The 19,405-nt window shown below is 38.7% G+C and overlaps 1 protein-coding gene across 1 annotated transcript; it reads right to left on the minus strand.

Moving 5' to 3' along the window:
* Positions 1-9,578: 9,578 nt before the first annotated feature.
* On the minus strand, positions 9,579-17,662 carry zgc:56493 (Thioredoxin-like). The gene is made up of 5 exons (XM_062996324.1): positions 17,540-17,662; positions 14,733-14,837; positions 13,147-13,212; positions 11,542-11,607; positions 9,579-9,691 (listed from the first exon to the last, which is right to left on the minus strand). Exons 1-5 carry the CDS (start codon positions 17,561-17,563, stop codon positions 9,629-9,631), a joined length of 324 nt encoding a protein of 107 aa, XP_062852394.1. The 5' UTR covers positions 17,564-17,662; the 3' UTR covers positions 9,579-9,628.
* Positions 17,663-19,405: the final 1,743 nt, after the last annotated feature.

A 19,405-nucleotide genomic window follows, 5' to 3' on the forward strand; every position in this document is an offset into this window, starting at 1 on the left:
GTTCATCACAAAACACACACAGGACGATTTCTAGTAGCTCGAATGGTTCTGATTACACGTCTTTGTACTGTGGGAGGAAAGCCACACATACAGACATGGGGAGAACATGCCAACTCCACACAGCAAGGACCCGGACCGCCCAACCTGGGAATCAAACCCAGGACACAGAAACACGTTTAGAATTTGATGCTCTAACAGACTCCAAAAAAGTCTGGACGGAGGGAAAAACAAGAGTGCAGAGTTCCAGCGTGAGGGAATCACGATTAGGTATAAAAGGATCCACCTGGATCAGGATCAGTATCAGTCTGTACAAGCAATGATGGGGCGTGGCTCACCACTGTGTTCCAAACTTTCATCAGTCGGTTCTGGGAGTGGTGTTGAGTTTTAAAGACGTTGAGTTTCGAGGTATTTTTCCCCATAAGGATGTTTGGAGAACCTGTTAATGCGTCCATGGTCCCGTGGAGCTGCAGATATTTTAGTCTCATGTAAAATAATCAGGTTGTTTTTGACACTTAAACACTGAAAATAACACAAATATAATATAAACACACTGAAATACAATTACTAACAGTTACACATCAATAAAAATACAATAAAAGCTGCACTTTAGTTTTACTTCTTTATTGTTTCCTGACGCTTCTTAATGCTGGAGATGCTCGATGTTAGAATACCGTATTCCCTTCAGCACCGGCGCATTCACACGAGAAGTGACAAAACCGCTTTTGCGCCGCTGAAGTGTGACGTGAACAAAACTCACCGTGACTTACTGTAGTAAAACAGCGAGTGAGGAATGTGATTAGTGGAGGAACTTATGAGCAGTAATAATGAAGAGAAGTTTAGTGCTCCTGTCTCCTTCTTTTACTACATTAAACCACGTTAAGCTTTATTCTGAACCAGAAGCGTTTTAGACTCTGGGAGAAGCTGATTCTGATTCTCACCATTTCTCAGAAGCTGGAGCTGTAACACAAGTTTAAAAGTGAAACAGGGAGGAGAATCCAGATAAACACAGATACATGTGGAGCTGTAACCCTGGATCTGAACCTTATTCCACACTGATGCAGATTCAGAAAACTGTTGTCACGTTACATATTGATATTCTGAAAGGTGACGTCTTGCTTCCTGGGACAATCAGGTGATTGGATACGACTAAATTGTGAGGAAAGTGTATAAAATTTTGTGTGTTGAACGTGTTCCTGGATGAAGTCGGGATCCTGCGTGTTCTGTGCTACAGATTGAGTAAAACAGGGAACAAAAACAGGGTGAAGAGGCGCCCCGGTACGGATTAAGGATACGTCTCATTAGCATAATTAAGACCACATGCTAAAGAGCAGCGTTTAATTTAGTAATGCGATCAATCACCCGTCCACATCCTTCTTCTCTCTCTCTCTCTCTCTCCTGATGATGATGAATGGAGAGATACCTGTGTTACACCATCATTACTCATCTTCAGGGGTGAGAGCGCGAGAGAGAGACGGGGACGAGGTCTGCTCGGGGTTCGATTTAAAACGGGTAGGGGGGTTTAGCACAGACACACACAAAAACACACCTATTCCCCACGGGGGGCCGTACTAAATAGGATCATGCTGTCCCCCGACACCCTCTCCATTAGTGCACTAAAGGCGGATTTAATTTAATAAAAGCGAAACGCATTAATTAGCCATCTGGAACCGAACGCTAACCACAAGCATAACATTAAAACCACCTCCTTGTTTCTACACTCACTGTTCAGTTTATCAGCTCCACTTACCATATAGAAGCACTTTGTAGTTCTACAATTACTGACTGTAGTCCATCTGTCCACCCCCACAGAGCAGGTATTATTTAGGTGGTGGATGATTCTCAGCACTGCAGTGACACTGACATGGTGCTGGTGTGTTAGTGTGTGTTGTGCTGGTATGAGTGGATCAGACACAGCAGCGCTGCTGGAGTTTGTAAACACCTCAATGTCACTGCTGGACTGAGAATCGTCCACCGACCAAAAACATCCAGCCAACAGCGCCCCGTGAGCAGCGTCCTGTGACCACTGATGAAGGTCTAGAAGATGATCGACTCAAACAGCAGCGATCGTCTCTGACTTTACATCTACAAGGTGGACCGACTAGGTAGGAGCGTCTAATAGAGTGGACAGTGAGTGGACACGGTGTTTAAAAACTCATACCAGCACAACACACACTAACATGGCTCATGGAATTAAAACCAATCATCAAGTAAATTTAGTTAATTTAGGGGGTTAAATATTTTGTCACATAGGGCCAGGTAGGGCTGAACAGCATTTTTTTTTCTTTAATAAATGCAATCATCACTTATAAAATATTATCTGCTTACTTGAATTATCTTTGTCTGTTATTAAAAGTAATTTTATGACCCGAAAATGTGTAAAAAATAGCAGAAACTGGGGAAACAAGGGAAACCCCTTTTTTACAGCACTGTATGCCTGTATTCTTTTGTTTAATGAAGGTTTTTGGTGTTTATTTTTGTATATTCCGTTAGTATTTTAGATAAATGTCAGTGTGTGTAGTCTGAATAGACATGGCAAGTGGCATGAGAATGAATAAAATATCCTTTTATATACTAATTAGCTTGATAAATTAGATATTAACCAATGGCTGGGCTACATTTCAGACCCATTGTATAGGATGGGGTGTGGATGAAGAGCTTACAGGCTTTTTTGGTCTGTGTGCAGCCTAATAGAGCAAATTATGGATGTTATAGGAACATTTAAACATTTAAAGCGTCCTCATACTATAATAATCTGGTTGATTGATGCTCTGGTAACACAAAATACAGAAAAACAACAGAGATCCAGCAGATAAAGCTGAATAATAAGGAAAACACCCGGTCCTTTGTGGTTGTTGTGTGGTTGTAGTGTGCTGGTGTCAGTGGTGTGTTGTGTCGGTGTGTGTGGTTGTAGTGTGCTGGTGTCTGTGGTGTGTTGTGTTGGTGTGTGTGGTTGTAGTGTGCTGGTGTCTGTGGTGTGTTGTGTCGGTGTGTGTGGTTGTAGTGTGCTGGTGTCTGTGGTGTGTTGTGTCGGTGTGTGTGGTTGTAGTGTGCTGGTGTATGTGGTGTGTTGTGTCGGTGTGTGTGGTTGTAGTGTGCTGGTGTCTGTGGTGTGTTGTGTTGGTGTGTGTGGTTGTAGTGTGCTGGTGTATGTGGTGTGTTGTGTTGGTGTGTGTGGTTGTAGTGTGCTGGTGTCTGTGGTGTGTTGTGTTGGTGTGTGTGGTTGTAGTGTGCTGGTGTATGTGGTGTGTTGTGTTGGTGTGTGTGGTTGTAGTGTGCTGGTGTATGTGGTGTGTTGTGTCGGTGTGTGTGGTTGTAGTGTGCTGGTGTCTGTGGTGTGTTGTGTCGGTGTGTGTGGTTGTAGTGTGCTGGTGTCAGTGGTGTGTTGTGTCGGTGTGTGTGGTTGTAGTGTGCTGGTGTCTGTGGTGTGTTGTGTCGGTGTGTGTGGTTGTAGTGTGCTGGTGTATGTGGTGTGTTGTGTCGGTGTGTGTGGTTGTAGTGTGCTGGTGTCTGTGGTGTGTTGTGTTGGTGTGTGTGGTTGTAGTGTGCTGGTGTATGTGGTGTGTTGTGTTGGTGTGTGTGGTTGTAGTGTGCTGGTGTATGTGGTGTGTTGTGTCGGTGTGTGTGGTTGTAGTGTGCTGGTGTCTGTGGTGTGTTGTGTTGGTGTGTGTGGTTGTAGTGTGCTGGTGTATGTGGTGTGTTGTGTCGGTGTGTGTGGTTGTAGTGTGCTGGTGTATGTGGTGTGTTGTGTCGGTGTGTGTGGTTGTAGTGTGCTGGTGTCAGTGGTGTGTCGGTGTGTGTGGTTGTAGTGTGCTGGTGTCTGTGGTGTGTTGTGTTGGTGTGTGTGGTTGTAGTGTGCTGGTGTCAGTGGTGGGTGTTGTGTCGGTGTGTATGATGTATTGTGGTCTGGCTGATTGATGCTTCAGTAACACAAAACACACCAAAACAGCAGAGGTTCACCAGATAAAGAGTGATAATGATGGAACCAGGGCTGTGTGTGTGTGTGTGTGTGTGTGTGTGTGTGTGTTTGATAAATAACCCTCACACACCAACCCGACGCTCCTCACTGATTAGCGAGGATCCTGTACTGCAGAAACATGAAGCTCTGGTGCCCTCGTGTGGCGACTAACAGAAGTGCAGTTTTTAATCCAGGCATTCTAATCAATCACCGAGTGCGTTTATAACACAGGTTCAGAACCTTGTTATTAGCGACGAAGTTGAATCAGTTCATCTGGACACAAGTCGTCTGCATGTAAGGTTTGGGTTATTCACCACCAGCCAAGCCCGGAGTGGCTAATCGGGAGATTCGGGAGGATTCCTGATGGGCCGGCTCATGTCAATCTCGAGTTTGGGCCGGTTGGATGGGAAAAATAATTTTGACACTTATCTAATCTTCTTCTTGCATTAATTCTCTATTCATCTGACAGCGCAGCCCCTACATCACAGTAGATTAGATGGGTTCTTCCATCTGAGGGAATTCTCTCCTCCCAAATGTTTAAGTTGGTTTTTTGTTGGTTGGTTGGTCTTTTCTGGAGCGCCGGTGAAAGTAAATAAAGCAACAGAATAGCACAAACCATCAGTCGTGGTGATGGAGGGCAGGAAGAGGCCAGGTGGAGCCGAAAAGACCAGGTTTAAAAAAAAAAAAGAAAGGCGTTGGAAGAAGATGCTGCCAAATGTGCCAAATTAACAGACATGTTTTCCAGAGGACAGACCCCATGCAGCCGGTATTGCGCAACATTTGCAACGTCAACTTATAGTTTATTTTGTAGAACCCAGTACACACCATTAATCACAAATATCCAGTTTCAAGCTGAAAATAATAAACATAATTTGAAGTGTAATATATTAAAGCAATAAGCCACGAGAGGCCGTACGTTACTGTGATTTTAGCACGGGGATGACGTTTTTGGTACGACGTGAAGCGGAGTGCCTAAAACTTCTTTCCCCGTGCTAAAATCATAACAGTAACGCACGGTCTCGAGTGGCTTATTGCTTTTATAAAACGGCAGTCAACATAAAATATAATAAATACAACAATGTTTAATCATAAATGTATTTATTGTGTATAAACTTACAATAAAGCATTCTTCCGCGACGCAAGGTAATCCGATTAACAGTGTTGCTAGGCAACGTGAGGGCGAAAATAACATTAACTTTCTCTATTCAGTGGCGTATTAATATGGAATGATGTGAGGTGGTCATAGGTGTGCGTTTATCGGGGATTTTACAACGGCTTCCAACGCGGCTCAGCCAATCAGATTTTAGGACCGGAACTATCCGTTTTATAATAAATAGCCTAACTCATTAATGGAATGTTTTTGTTTAAACTAACATAGTTATTTGTAATGTAAAATATAACGTAGAGAATATACATGATATATGTTAAATTGTTCAGACATTCAGAAAGATGTCAGCACGATAGCCTAATTTATTTTAACAAATGGAGACAAATGACCTAAATCACTATCAATTTTACACCATCATAATATAGGCTAAATTGTTAAAAAAAATAAACTTCAAGCATGTTATGTTATTCAGCAAAATAGGCTAACCCTTAATGAAATGTTTTTTTTAGCCTCAGAGCAGCAGATAAGCCATGTCTCATGTCTATAGACAATGACACCGTTATTAATAAAGTTATAGAAACCAGTGCACTGCTTAGAAGGCTTTTGATGTAGCCTACTAAATATGCGTGTAGTAAAGCTTAGTGTAAACCTAACAATGGAGCACCTCTCTGTTGGGAAGACAAATGCAATTTTAATTTCAAATTATTTTTATTATTGTTTTTTAATTTTTGAATTAAAAGTGTTTTCTGTTAACTTACCAACATATACCTGAACTTATACCCAATAAAAAGGCATTGTAAGAGCTAGCTGCTGTTTCATTTATTCAAATTCCTCCTGCATGGACAAAGTGGGCCGGGTTTGGGCATGAAACTCCTGGGCTGAAAAAGGGGCCCACTCCGGCCCTGTCACCAGCTCAGACTGAAGAAGTCACTTGAATGAGTGGCAAAGACCCCAAAAAGGAGGACATCAGACCCAAACATAAGACATCAGACCCCAAAAAGAGGATCAGACCCAAAAAACAAGAAACATCAGACCCTAAAAATGTGGACTTCAGACCCCAAAAAGAAGTAACATCAGACCCCAACAAGGAGGACATCAGACCCCAAAAAGAGGATCAGACCCAAAAAACAAGAAACATCAGACCTCAAAAAGGAGGACATCAGACTCCAAAAAGAGGATCAGACCCAAAAAACCAGAAACATCAGACCCTAAAAAGGAGGACATCAGACTCCAAAAAGAGGATCAGACCCAAAAAACAAGAAACATCAGACCTCAAAAAGGAGGACATCAGACTCCAAAAAGAGGATCAGACCCAAAAAACAAGAAACATCAGACCTCAAAAAGGAGGACATCAGACTCCAAAAAGAGGATCAGACCCAAAAAACCAGAAACATCAGACCCTAAAAAGGAGGACATCAGACCTCAAAAAGAAGTAGCATCAGACCCCAAAAAGAAGTAACATCAGACTCCAAAAAGAACATCAAAACCCAAAAAAGAGTAACATTACACCCATAAGATGCCCTCTGTTTTGGGATCTGATGTTCTTCTTAGAATTCTTATATACAGATGAGGGGCAGTGGTATCTCAGTGGTTAAGGTACAGGACTAGTAATTAAAAGGTCGCTGGTTCAAGCCCCACATTTTGCCCACATAAGGCCCGGGCCCTTAACCTCCAACTGCTTTCCATGTACAGTGGTGTTCAAAATAATAGCAGTCCAACACCATTAACCTGATAAATCACTGTTTTTAGTAGAAATGCTATTTCTACATAGCAAAAAATTGACTTGAAAGTGTAGTAGAGTAATGAAAACAAAACAAACCCAACAACTAGGACGTGCATGCCGTTCATTCTGAGTAATGGAAGCATTGATTGAAAGTGGGTTGTTCAAAATAATAGCAGTGAGGAGTTCAATTGGTGAAGTCATTCATTCTGCAGAAGAACGGGTGTCAGTTTTGGCCCTTATTTAAGGTAGGAGGGGGGCAAATGTTGCACAGGTTGGTCATAGCGCATTTCCTTTCAAAATACTGGGTAAAATGGGTTGTTCCAGACATTGTTCTGATGAACAGTGTACTTTGATTAAAAAGTTGATTGTAGAGAGAAAAAACATACAGAAAAGTGCAGCAAATTATCGTCTGCTCAGCTAAAATGATCTCAAATGCCTTGAAGTGACAACCAAAACCTGAAAGACGCAGAAGGAAGCGTGGAACTACTGTTCAAATGGATCAGAGAATAGCCAGAATGGCAAAGGCTCAGCCAATGATCACCACCAGAAAGATCAAGGAACATCTGAAGTTCCCAGTGAGTACAGAAGATGATTAAGTGAAGCCAATTTACCAGCAAGAACTCCTGCAAAGTCCCGTTGTTAAGATAAAGACGTCCTGAATGGGTTCAAATTTCCCAAAGAACACATTGACTGGTCCAAAGAGAAATGGCTCAACATTTTGTGGACTGGTGAAAGCAAAATTGTTCTTTTTGGGTCTAGTGGCCGTAGACAGTATATCAGACGACCCTCGAGCACTGAATTCAAGCCAAAGTTCACTGTGAAGACAGTAAAGCATGGTGGTACAAAACTATGATATGAGGATGTTTATCTTACCATGGTGTTACGCCTATTTATCACATACGAGGGATCATGGATCAATTTAAATATATCAGAATACTTGAGGAGATCATGTTGCTCTATGTCGAAGAAGAAATGTCCTTAAAATGGGTGTTTTAACATGACAATGACCCAAAACATCTTGGTTACAGACAAACAGGATTGAGGTAATAGAGTGACCAGCCCAATCCCCTGACCTCAATCCCAGAGAGAACTTGTGTTCTGACGTCTGGAACACGTTTTTTTGAGGCAAAACCCAAAATTGCAGAAGAACTGAGGAATGTCGTCTAATCATCCTGGACTGGAATACCTGTTCAGAGGTGCCAGAAGTTGGTCGACTCCATGCAACACAGATCTCAGAAACAATCGTTCTGCCACTAAATATTAGTTCAGTCATTTAAAGTAAAGTGAAACCTCAAACATTTTCATGTTATAGATACATTTTTTGAGTTTTTAAAGAAAAATGCTGCACTGCTATTATTTTGAACAGCCTAATATTCATTTTTCTTAATTTTCTGTAAAGGATGAACACAAACTGACTAAATGTTGTTAATGTTTTGATTTAGAATTAAAAGTGTAGTATTTTCAGTGCATTTGCATTTATGGAAATAAAAGTTATTATAATGATTTTGTGCTTTATTCACTTTTTTAAAATCACTGCTATTTTTTGGAACACTACTGTAAGCTGTATAAGGGCCGTTCCACCGAATCGGTGCCATTTCCGTCTCCAGGACGTAATTTGTATAAATGTTAATGAACATTATCTCAGGATATATCATTACAATGTTAATAAAAACTCCCTATAAGACTGAAAGAATAGTATTAGTTCACATCCCACCTCTCTAACACGAGCAAAATCAGTCCGAAATGTTTTTATCCTGCAGCGTTCGGTGACTCCAGATCACATCCATGTTTTTAATCTTTATGTTTTAGTTCCTCAGTCCTGTTACCCTCACACATTCATCCTTCTCATCATAAACATGTGAGAATATTCTCATCCATCATACAGAAATGTTCATTATCTGTATCTACTGAAGCTCACAGGAGCATTAGTAGGTTCTCCCTTTTTCCCCTGTATGTTTGATAATATTGTAACTCTGAGAAGATTCTTCACTCTTTATATTAAAAAGAACATTTTGTGATAAATCACTAGACTGTGCAGTGTTCCTGTGCTTTAGTATGTTCTCCACACTGCTATATTTCATGTATTTACTAATTCTAGGTTGAAATTAGAACTGTCAGTCCTGTTACTCATATACACCGATCAGCCATAACATTAAAACAACCTCCTTGTTTCTACACTCACTGTCCAGTTTATCAGCTCCACTTACCATATAGAAGCACTTTGTAGTTCTACAATTACTGACTGTAGTCCATCTGTTTCTCTACATGCTTTATGCTGTTCTTCAATGGTCAGGACCCCCACAGGACCCCCCCACAGAGCAGGTATTATTTAGGTGGTGGATCATCAATAGATGAGCGATCGTCTCTGACTTTACATCTACAAGGTGGACAGACTAGGTAGGAGTGTCTAATAGAGTGGACAGTGAGTGGACACGGTGTTTAAAAACTCCAGCAGCACTGCTGTGTCTGATCCACTCATACCACTCATACCAGCACAACACACACTAACACACCACCACCATCTTTTTCACAATAACGTCCATATAATTAATAAAAACTCATGGATTTTGAGAGACTAGCGTTTATTAAACCAGACTCCAGTGACAGGTTAGTTTGCCAGGATAAATAAAACATGATTTTATGGTAAGGTAAATAAAAATAAAGAGGCAGTGAGAGACGTAAGGCAAACATGTTCAATAAGCTACGACTAAACCGCTGATACAAACGTTCCTCAAGTAATAAACTCGGTTCCTGTTATTAGTACAGGAGGAAATGATGGAGAAGCAGCTACGTTTGAGTCAGGATTAGATTTTATTTCATGCTAGGCTCATTCTCCTTCTCTTCATTTGTTGGATGCCACCAACTGCGCCAGCTTCTCCTGGTTGGACCCCGAGAACTCGTCAATCTACGACACACAGAAAAGAACGAAAATTTATGATTTTATTTTCATGAATAACTTTAATATGCAGCTTGAATTTTACAGGCTGTATTTAAGCATCGCCGCAGTGAATCTGGGCCTCGTAGCACACTTGGTACAGTTTTAACGCCGGATGCTCCTCCTGACGGAACCCTCCTGTTTCTATCCGGACCTGGGACCTGCACTGGGAGCCGAGAGCGTACTGACCCCCTACCTTCCCATACATTAACCAATCACGTCCATGCAGATGCCTGACCGACCAATAAGCAAGCTGAGATTTAAATCCTGGACCCTTAGATCTGAGCAGTAGTGGGATTAATAATAATAATAATAATAATTATTAATATTATCACTTATCATTATTATTATTATTGTTAATATGATCATTCTTCGTCTTATTATTATTATTATTATTATAATTATTATTACTATTATTATTATTATCATTGTTGTTATAATTATTATTATCATTGTTACTATTATTATTATCATTGTTATAATTATTATTATCATTGTTACTATTATTATTATCATTGTTGTTATAATTATTATTATTACTATTATTATTATCATTGTTATAATTATTATTACTATTATTATCATTATTATTATTAATAATATTATCATTCTTTGCCTTATTATTATTATCATTGTTATTATCATCATTGTTATTATTACTATTATTATTATTGTCATTATTATTATCATTAATATTATCATTCTTCTTATTATCATTATTTTTATTATTACTACAAATTATTATTATTATTGTTATAATTATTATCATTATTTTTATTATTATTACAATAATTTATTATTATTATTAGTAGTATTATTATTATTATTATTGTTATTATTATCATTATTTTTATTATTATTATAAATTATTATTATTATTATCATTATTTTTATTATTATTATTACTATCGATTATTATTAACGTTATTATTGTCATTATTATTATTACTATAAATTATTATTATTGTTATTATCATTATTATTACTATAAATTATTACTATCATTTTTATTACTGTTATTATTGTTATTATTATCGATATTCTTATTATTTTTATTATTATTTTATTACCATTCTTCTTCTTCTTATTATTCCACACGTCTTTTGTCCAGCTTTCTTCGTCTGCAATTTGAGATACAAACGTCGTTCCACCTCTAAATCGTCCCTTCGCACCCGTTCACCCACCACGCCCATTTTTATACCCATTTTTGCCCCCGTTTACTTTCATTCATGTTTTGAAAGGCAGGTTGATCTACTGAACTCCTGCATACATGACCAGAGTATTCGGACGCCCACCAGCTGCTGAGCTGCAATCGCACTCGTATTTGCTCTCTAGCTCTCAAGCTCGTGGATTTGAATCTCAGGGATTCCTCATAACTGCTGCAGTTACGCCCTCTGCTGGCTGATCGATGGCGCTACACAGAGACGGGGGATCATGGAGATCAGTGCGTGACTCTCTGTGCGTGATACGGCTCTCTGTATGAACCCTGGTGCAGGTGAAAAGAAGCTGCAGTGGGTGCTGCACATGTGTCGGCGGGGGCGTGTGTTAGTCACGACCCTCCTCGTTCAGGAGTGGAGGTTTGCAGCAGTAAATTGGGGAACTGGATATGACTAGATTGGGATTATGCAGTTATTTATGCAATAAGTGACACTAAACCTCTAAAGCTCAGAGCTCTGATATGAAAACCAGTATGGCATCATAATCACGGAAGTATGTTTACAGATGTCATTATTACATCGCAATTCATCACCTGTTGGTGCTCATGATCCTGCAGGTGTTTTACCTGGCGTGATGATTAAACACGTCACACAAACACCTACCTTCTTTCCGTTCTTGTAGAAGTGGAATGTTGGCATGCATTTGACCTCACAAGACTGGGCCACGTCCTGCGGGAGGAAATAAATATAAATATAATTAATAATGAAGTGTGCGCACGCTCGCCTGGGAATTTAATCATAGCAGGTAATAAAGAAGCTATAAAGCACGGTGTGAAATGAACAGCGGAGCGTTGAGTAATCAGAAGGTTTAGATCTGCGCTCTGTATAATAATGATGTGCTTTATTAAATATATGAATGAAGTTGGGGTTGTGTAGCTGGTCTTTTACAATATACCACATCCTTTAGGGTCCCCCACAGGTAGAAGTCCAAAGGTGTTAAATCAGGAGAACGTGGGGAGGGGGTTCAAGTTAAAGCCAATATAATTTCAGCCACTGGGTGGCCCTGTAGAGCAAATTGGGTTTTATTTATTAATATTTATAGTATTTATTCATATTTATAGTATTTATTCATATTTATAGTATTTATTAATTTTTATAGTATTCTAAATGTATTTATTTATTAGGATAAAAATAAAATAACTAATATTACTGAAATTAACCAATAAAAGTAACTAATAGCTGCTTCACTTCAATATTTATAAGTATTTTTAATATTTGTTTTTACTTATTTAATTAATTTATTATTATTTATAGTATTCTAAAAAGTACTTTTAATTGAGTTAATTCTAGTAAAAGTTTTATATATTAGTATTTATAATTATCATATAACATTTTATTATTTGAGTATTAATAATTAATAATTTGAATTTATTTATGCTTATTTATAAATAAAACATTAAAAAAGCACTTACTTGAAAATTTCTAGTTAGTTATTATTAATAATAATTATAAATTTTTTATTGTCTGATATAATTATTTATTAATATTTTATTTATTTTATTAGAATTTTTAGATTTTATAATAATTATCATTTTAATATGTTATTATTTTAGTACTAATAATTATTATTTTATTATTTTAGTATTATTCATTATTATTATTTTAATATTTTATTATTTTTGCACTAATAATAATAATTTTAAATTTTTTATTATTTTAGTATTAATAATAATTATTATTTTAATATTCTAATATTTCAGTACTAATAATTATTATTTTTGTATTCATAATTATTATCATTTTAATATTTTATTACTTTAGTATTCATTATTATTTTGATATTTTATTACTTTAGTATTAATTATTATTTTGATATTTTAGTATTTTAGTATTAATCATTATTAATTGTTATTTTTTATTTTTTGTTTATTATTTATAAATAAAACATAAAAAAACCCACAAAACAAAATGTACTTAATTAATAAAAATGGTGCCAATCTGGTCCCACTGTGGTTTATAATGTGTAACGTAAAGCCTCCACAAGGGGGCACTCATGTAGTTTATTACTTTAAGTGCCGGTTAAAATTCATTTATTTAATTATTATTATTTTGATCTGCGACCCATTTCTTTTGGCTCACGACCCACCCAAGGGCGGAGCAGGTCCACAACCACCAACGGCCTCGTAACTTTCCTACCAGAAGATGAACGTTTGGATGAAATGTGTTTGTGAGGAAGTGAAGAAGACGGGTCAATACAGACTCACTAACCTGAGCGTCGTCGACGTCGACCTTCAGGAAGACCACGCTGGCATTGGCTGGATCCTCAGACAGGCCCTGGGAGGAGGACGACAGGAACGAGAGCTAATGTTTTAATGAGGTTTGCAAATGCATTCTTTGGAAGGTTTCCCAGACTGCACTGCAGCGTTACATCTACAGGACGATCACGGTGGGCTTGTGGGTCTAATGATTCTGCTGGGTTAAATGATACATAATGCAACTCCAGTTATATATTTAGTGGAACAGTGAGTTCTAGAAAAGGCATCTAACGTCATGGCATGGACCCGATGCCGATGGTATACACATGGAACAATGGTCAGAAAGAAAGTCTAGCTCTGTACGTCCAGAACCGATCCTGTCCGACGTTCTTGGGCCGCTAAATCGTTCCCAAATAGCTGCTGCCGATTTCTAGCTCCACTGTAAATGATTTATCTATTTATCTAGTTTTATGTGACGCAGTCTTCACTGATATGATGAAGTTCCACATTTTGGGTGTTCCTGTACTGGTTTTTCCAGTCGTGTCGTCCTGTTGTGTTGTTTGTTTGTTCGTCTGGTTTTTGCTTGGTGTGGCTGGTATTCAATCAGGTTCTCAGGTCTTGATTGTTTGTTGAACTGTTTTCCACAAACACCAAAGATTCGGCCTCTTTCTCTAGTCTACTGGTTATATTATTCTGCTCCGGGTGTCCTGGGGCTCATCATCAGCTCCACTTACCATATAGAAGCACTTTGTAGTTCTACAATTACTGACTGTAGTCCATCTGTTTCTCTACATGCTTTGTTACTCCCCTTTCATGCTGTTCTTCAATGGTCAGGACCCCCCACAGAGCAGGTATTATTTAGGTGCTGGATGATTCTCAGCACTGCAGTGACACTGACATGGTGGTGGTGTGTTAGTGTGTGTTGTGCTGGTATGAGTGGATCAGACACAGCAGCGCTGCTGGAGGTTTTAAACACCGTGTCCACTCACTGTCCACTCTATCAGAGTCGGTCGGTCCACCTTGTAGATGTAAAGTCAGAGACGATCGCTCATCTATTGCTGCTGTTTGAGTCGCTCATCTTCTAGACCTTCATCGGTGCTCACAGGACGCTGCCCACGGGGCGCTGTCGGCTGGATATTTTTGGTTGGTGGACGATTCTCAGTCCAGCAGTGACGGTGAGGTGTTTAAAAACTCCAGCAGCGCTGCTGTGTCTGATCCACTCATACCAGCACGACACACACTAACACACCACCACCATGTCAGTGTCACTGCAGTGCTGAGAATCATCCACCACCTAAATAATACCTGCTCTGTGGTGGTCCTGTGGGGGTCCTGACCATTGAAGAACAGCATGAACGGAGCTAACAAAGCATGTAGAGAAACAGATGGACTACAGTCAGTAATTGTAGAACTACAAAGTGCTTCTATATGATAAGTGGAGCTGATAAAATGGACAGTGAGTGGACTTACCATCAGCAAGGAGGGCTCATTCTCTATTCTACCCTGGTTCCACTATTGACCAAATCTATACCCAGCTTCCTAATCATCCTGTAATAAATGTAGGAGGTAATAATGAGATAAAAAGCAGAGTTTGCTCACTTTGTAGAAGGGGGCGATACTCTGGCAGGGTCCACACCACGTAGCTGTAAAGTCGACCACCACCAGCTTTTTACCGGCCTCCGTCAGAGCTTTATCGAAGGCTGCCTTTAGTAACAGAGTGTCAAAAATGACATTTATTTTTTAAAACATCAGGTAAATCATGCTTATATATGCTTCTAGGAAAATGATATACAAATATACAGGTAACTTAATTATATTTGTAACAGATAATGGAGCTATTATACGAGGAGTTCGTTGAAAGCACATTCCTGGGCAACATCCTGTTTATCTTAGCTTGGTACCTGCACTAAGGTAGCACTGATGTGCGTCCCACCCAACACCTCTCCGTATGTAAACCTCCACTGTCTGTTTCTTCAACACTGCAATAAGTAGTCAGGCGAACGCAACCCTTAATTCCAGGATGACGGTGTTAGATTTAAGCAGAAATACTAACAGATGTGGGAACATCCCACGTTATTAGGTAGTGAGGTCGTGTTCACGGTTCACGGTTCAGCTTCAGGTCCGACACCCGTATCTGAATAAACACAATCGGACAGTCAGCATGACTCAGGCTCGTACGTCTGAGCCGCCCAAGCCTCCACTACCAGGAAGCACCGCCATAAATATTATACGTTCTTAATAATTAATGAACTTGTACCTTAAGTGATCAGCTTTTATACAACAAGATCATAGCCTGCATGTGTCAGGTACGTAGTTCTTTATAGAACGGGGTTCTTGGTGCACCAGCAAACACACTGATCACTTTTAACTGAATATGTTGTTGGAATATAATATTAAGGTCAAGTAAAGCAGTACTGATGTGAATATTTACCATCATTTAAGCATCGTGAACACTGAACTGAGGTCTAACGTTAGATCTGTCAAGTCTAAATTGTTTTATTTAGATTTTTTATCTACAAGTAAAGTAATTATACAAAACACTACCTGGAACATATTTTTATATTAGCGGATTGTATTAAAGAGGAACCAGAATGCTAAAGCCGACTTGATGTGTTTTTTTTATATATTATATTCCTGAAGTCAAGCTTCATATTTTGCATCGTGCATAAATCCAGCCCAGTTTAAAGTAGTCTGATCATTCTGAAAACTTTAAGACGTTCACAAAGCAGCTAATAATAATACTGGAATAAATGCTCTTCTTTCAGCCCAAATCATGTGTTTGTAATTCTGACTGGATTCTAACAGGATTCATAAGATTAACATGAATAATAGATGCAATATGATTAAACAGATTCATATAAAGCTGTTTTATCAATCTATCCATTTAAAATCAATCCTAAATGAAATAGTTTGGACATTTTAACACCACAAAAATAGAATTACTGTATAATTTACCTCAGGCTCTTTCTGTGAACACCAACCACACTTACATGCTCAGGTTTTGCTATACATTTTTAATCCTTATCTGTTTTTCGCTAAAATGAGCAGCTATTTAATCTCTACAAGGCTGAACAGGTTGTTCGATCAATCCCAATGTTTTTTGGACATTAATGCCAAGTGGTCACCATGACAAACTGTAAAAGACAAACTTACTGTATAAATGAAACTGATCCAGATCCAGAGTGTTTAATATTTATAACACTTAGCAGATGATTTTATCCAAAGAAACTTACAGTTGTGATCGTACACAAAGTGGTAGCCTGCCATTGGTGGGGCTTGAACCAGCAACTATCTGATTACTAGTCCAGCGACCTCAATGACTAATCAGTTTAGAGCATTTTTGACATTTTAATCACACGAATCATGAATAGACACTGCACAACTTCATGTCTGTTTTGGTAACAGCTAAACATCTGCTTTAATTACATTTACCTAATGAAAAAGCATGTTATTTATCTGATTTGGTTTTGTTTTGTCGACCAACACTTCAAGACAACCATTTCTAGCATACATGTTATGACGTCACAGTGCCCAGCCCTACAGTGAAGCTGTAGTACAGAAGTGAACCTTTAATTACACTTTTAATCAGCTTAAATGGTAATAAATCAAAGCTACACGCGTAATATGTTGAATAAAATATCTGCAGACGCAGACATGCAGTTTATACCAACTTACATCGACTTTTTATGACTGATTTTAACATCTACCGTTAAACCAGTGGTGCTGTATTGCTCCGAATATAAGCGCACACGAATTGTGCCCGCGTTATGTTAGCTAACACAGCGACTTAGTACATTCAGTTTCACATCAGTAAGCAAACAAACACTACATAAATATAAAATATAACACATTATAGAATATGTAATTAACGTATTAATACAAGCTCTAGAGTGTAAATAAATAGTTTTATTCTGTAAAGTGTGTGTATGGAACACACGTGGGGTTTTAAAGGCCTGTAACGCTGCTAGTTACCGTAAATACCGGTCACCTTTAAATGCCGCAATTTTACACATTTTAATCATTGTTTTGATTTTGCTGATGTGTTTTATTTAACTTAAAGCATTTTAAATGATCGAATAAGCAACGTGTGACTTGGCCCTGTCAATAGCACATCAGTACTCGTAAATGTATATATATATATATATATATATATATATATATACTGTATATACACACATACTGTTTATATAAATAATACACACACACACATAAATAAATATATATATATGTACATATAAACATGACGTAGTAAGAAATTAAGTAAATAAAACACATTATTACAGCACTTACCTCTACTTACTTTCTGTTTAGTTTACACCGAAGGAGGAATGACATGTATTATGAAGGCTGATACTGATAAACAATATACAAACACAATATTTAAAAGTGCTGATTTAAAAGCTTACCTGGTTCTCAATCACGACGACCATGTTGATGATGATGATTATTAATAGATATTAAGAATAAGAAATAAAAAGCAGCAGTAGTTACGGTTCCTCTACCGGCTCTGTGCTGAACACACTCTCACTTAAGCTCCGCCCCTCACATATTAATCAATGGAGTGACGTCACGGCCAGCAGCAGCCCTGCAGTGTTGCCAGGTCCGCTATAAATCTCTACAATTTGTTTCGCGTGTAATATCATTCATTCATTCGTCAGGGAAAATCTAAGCGCATAAATGTCTTAATTGTTTTATTTATTTATTCATTACGATTATAACGTCATGTTTCTTTGGTTACATTCATGACAGAAACGGTAGTTACTCGTAACACAAGACTCATCAGTTCACTTGCACGTCTCTGTACTGTGGGAGGAAACCCACACAGACACGGGGAGACATGGCTGGATTACTGACCGGGCCAGTGGGGCCAGCGCCCAGGGGCCCTTGAGGTCAGGGGGCCCCGGGGGGGCCCTGGCCCAAAACATTTTGCGATGCCTATCAACATTTATGATACAATATATTTTTATTTCCGAGGGCCCTCCATTTTAAGGATCCTCTGACTATTAGGGACTTTGACCCCAGGGCCTCTTGGGGGCCCTAGCCATGCTTTTGGGGCCCCTAGCCATGCTTTTGGGCCCCTTATGAAAATGGATGAGGCGTTGTGGCACTGCTCTGACTTCGACTTCTGGCTATTAGGGGTCCTAGGAAAGAGGGGGGCATATTTTTAGAGGGCCCTGGTTATGAGAGCCCCTACCAGGGGGCCCTAGAGAAGAGCAGGGCATACCATTAGAGGGCCCTTGATCACGAGGGCCCCTGCTATGGGGCCCTTGACTTCCATAGAAGTCGTTTACCATGGCTCCTTGACTTTCTAGGGACCTACAAATTGCCAGGCAAGCTACCATATTTCATAACAGACGTTTTGTTCCAAATATGCGATTCAGCGATTCAACTCTTTGCCCAGGGGCCCAGACTATCCTTAATCCATCCTTGACTGCGATCTAAAATCAATCCTAAATGAAATACATTTATTTGTGTTGAATATCATTTACTCATTCATTCATTCAGAGCAGGTAATCTGAATACTCCACACCCAGGTTTTGCCATGCTGCGAGTACTCCAGAGTGCTAGCACTTTCCAAAAACATCTCAGTTAGTGAATCATCTTCAGAAAGGAATTCCCCTCGCTCTTATTTTTACAGTCTGGTACTTTCTTTGCTTGTGCAACGCCCTCTTACACAGTCACATTGCAAAGCTTGCTTGAGTAACGATGATGTTTCTGTGTTCCAGCACTTTCTCATTCACAGCAGACCGGTTTGCAGACCGTTAAAAATGGCAAATTCTCTCCTAGCATAATATGACAACTGGTTCATTGTACATTGTAATTATGGCAGTCAAACTCATTCTGTTTATATGGATATCTATTAGAAAGAGGACACCATGCCACAACGATAAATTACATTAAAGAGGTGTGTCTACATTTTTGTGCTCTATCCAACACAGTGCTTCTCTTTACTTTACTTTAAAAGTACCACTACTGGGCAAACCAAAACCTTTAGGTACCATGAAGTCCAGTATCCTATATCTTTTCTTTAATCAGTTTAAATTTGTTTAGCTTTGTGGTCCTGGTTCTCCCTTCATCCTGGTTTAAGTGGATCACAGAGCAGGTAAATGTCCTTGTGCCGTCCTGTAGCAACATTTTAAAGCTTGTGGAAATTTACAATGCATTAAAGCTAAATCATAAAATGATTCCTCATTTCTAAAAGTAATTATGTAAATAACATACAAATATACATTTAGTTTATCAAGCAAATTGTCAGAGATTTTCTAGAGTAC

This window comes from Trichomycterus rosablanca, chromosome 5 (assembly GCF_030014385.1).
Source record: "Trichomycterus rosablanca isolate fTriRos1 chromosome 5, fTriRos1.hap1, whole genome shotgun sequence".
In the NCBI taxonomy this organism is placed as follows: domain Eukaryota; kingdom Metazoa; phylum Chordata; class Actinopteri; order Siluriformes; family Trichomycteridae; genus Trichomycterus; species Trichomycterus rosablanca.

Bases quoted from the DNA above. Each gene is read 5' to 3' on its own strand.
- zgc:56493 (XM_062996324.1), bottom strand. From the start codon at position 17,563: ATGGTCGTCGTGATTGAGAACCAG. The intron at 13,213-14,732 runs GTGAGCAAACTC...TCCTCCTCCCAG, and splicing joins GTATCGCCCCCTTCTACAAA to GGCCTGTCTGAGGATCCAGC. The intron at 9,692-11,541 runs GTAGGTGTTTGT...TGTGTGTCGTAG, and splicing joins TCTACAAGAACGGAAAGAAG to ATTGACGAGTTCTCGGGGTC.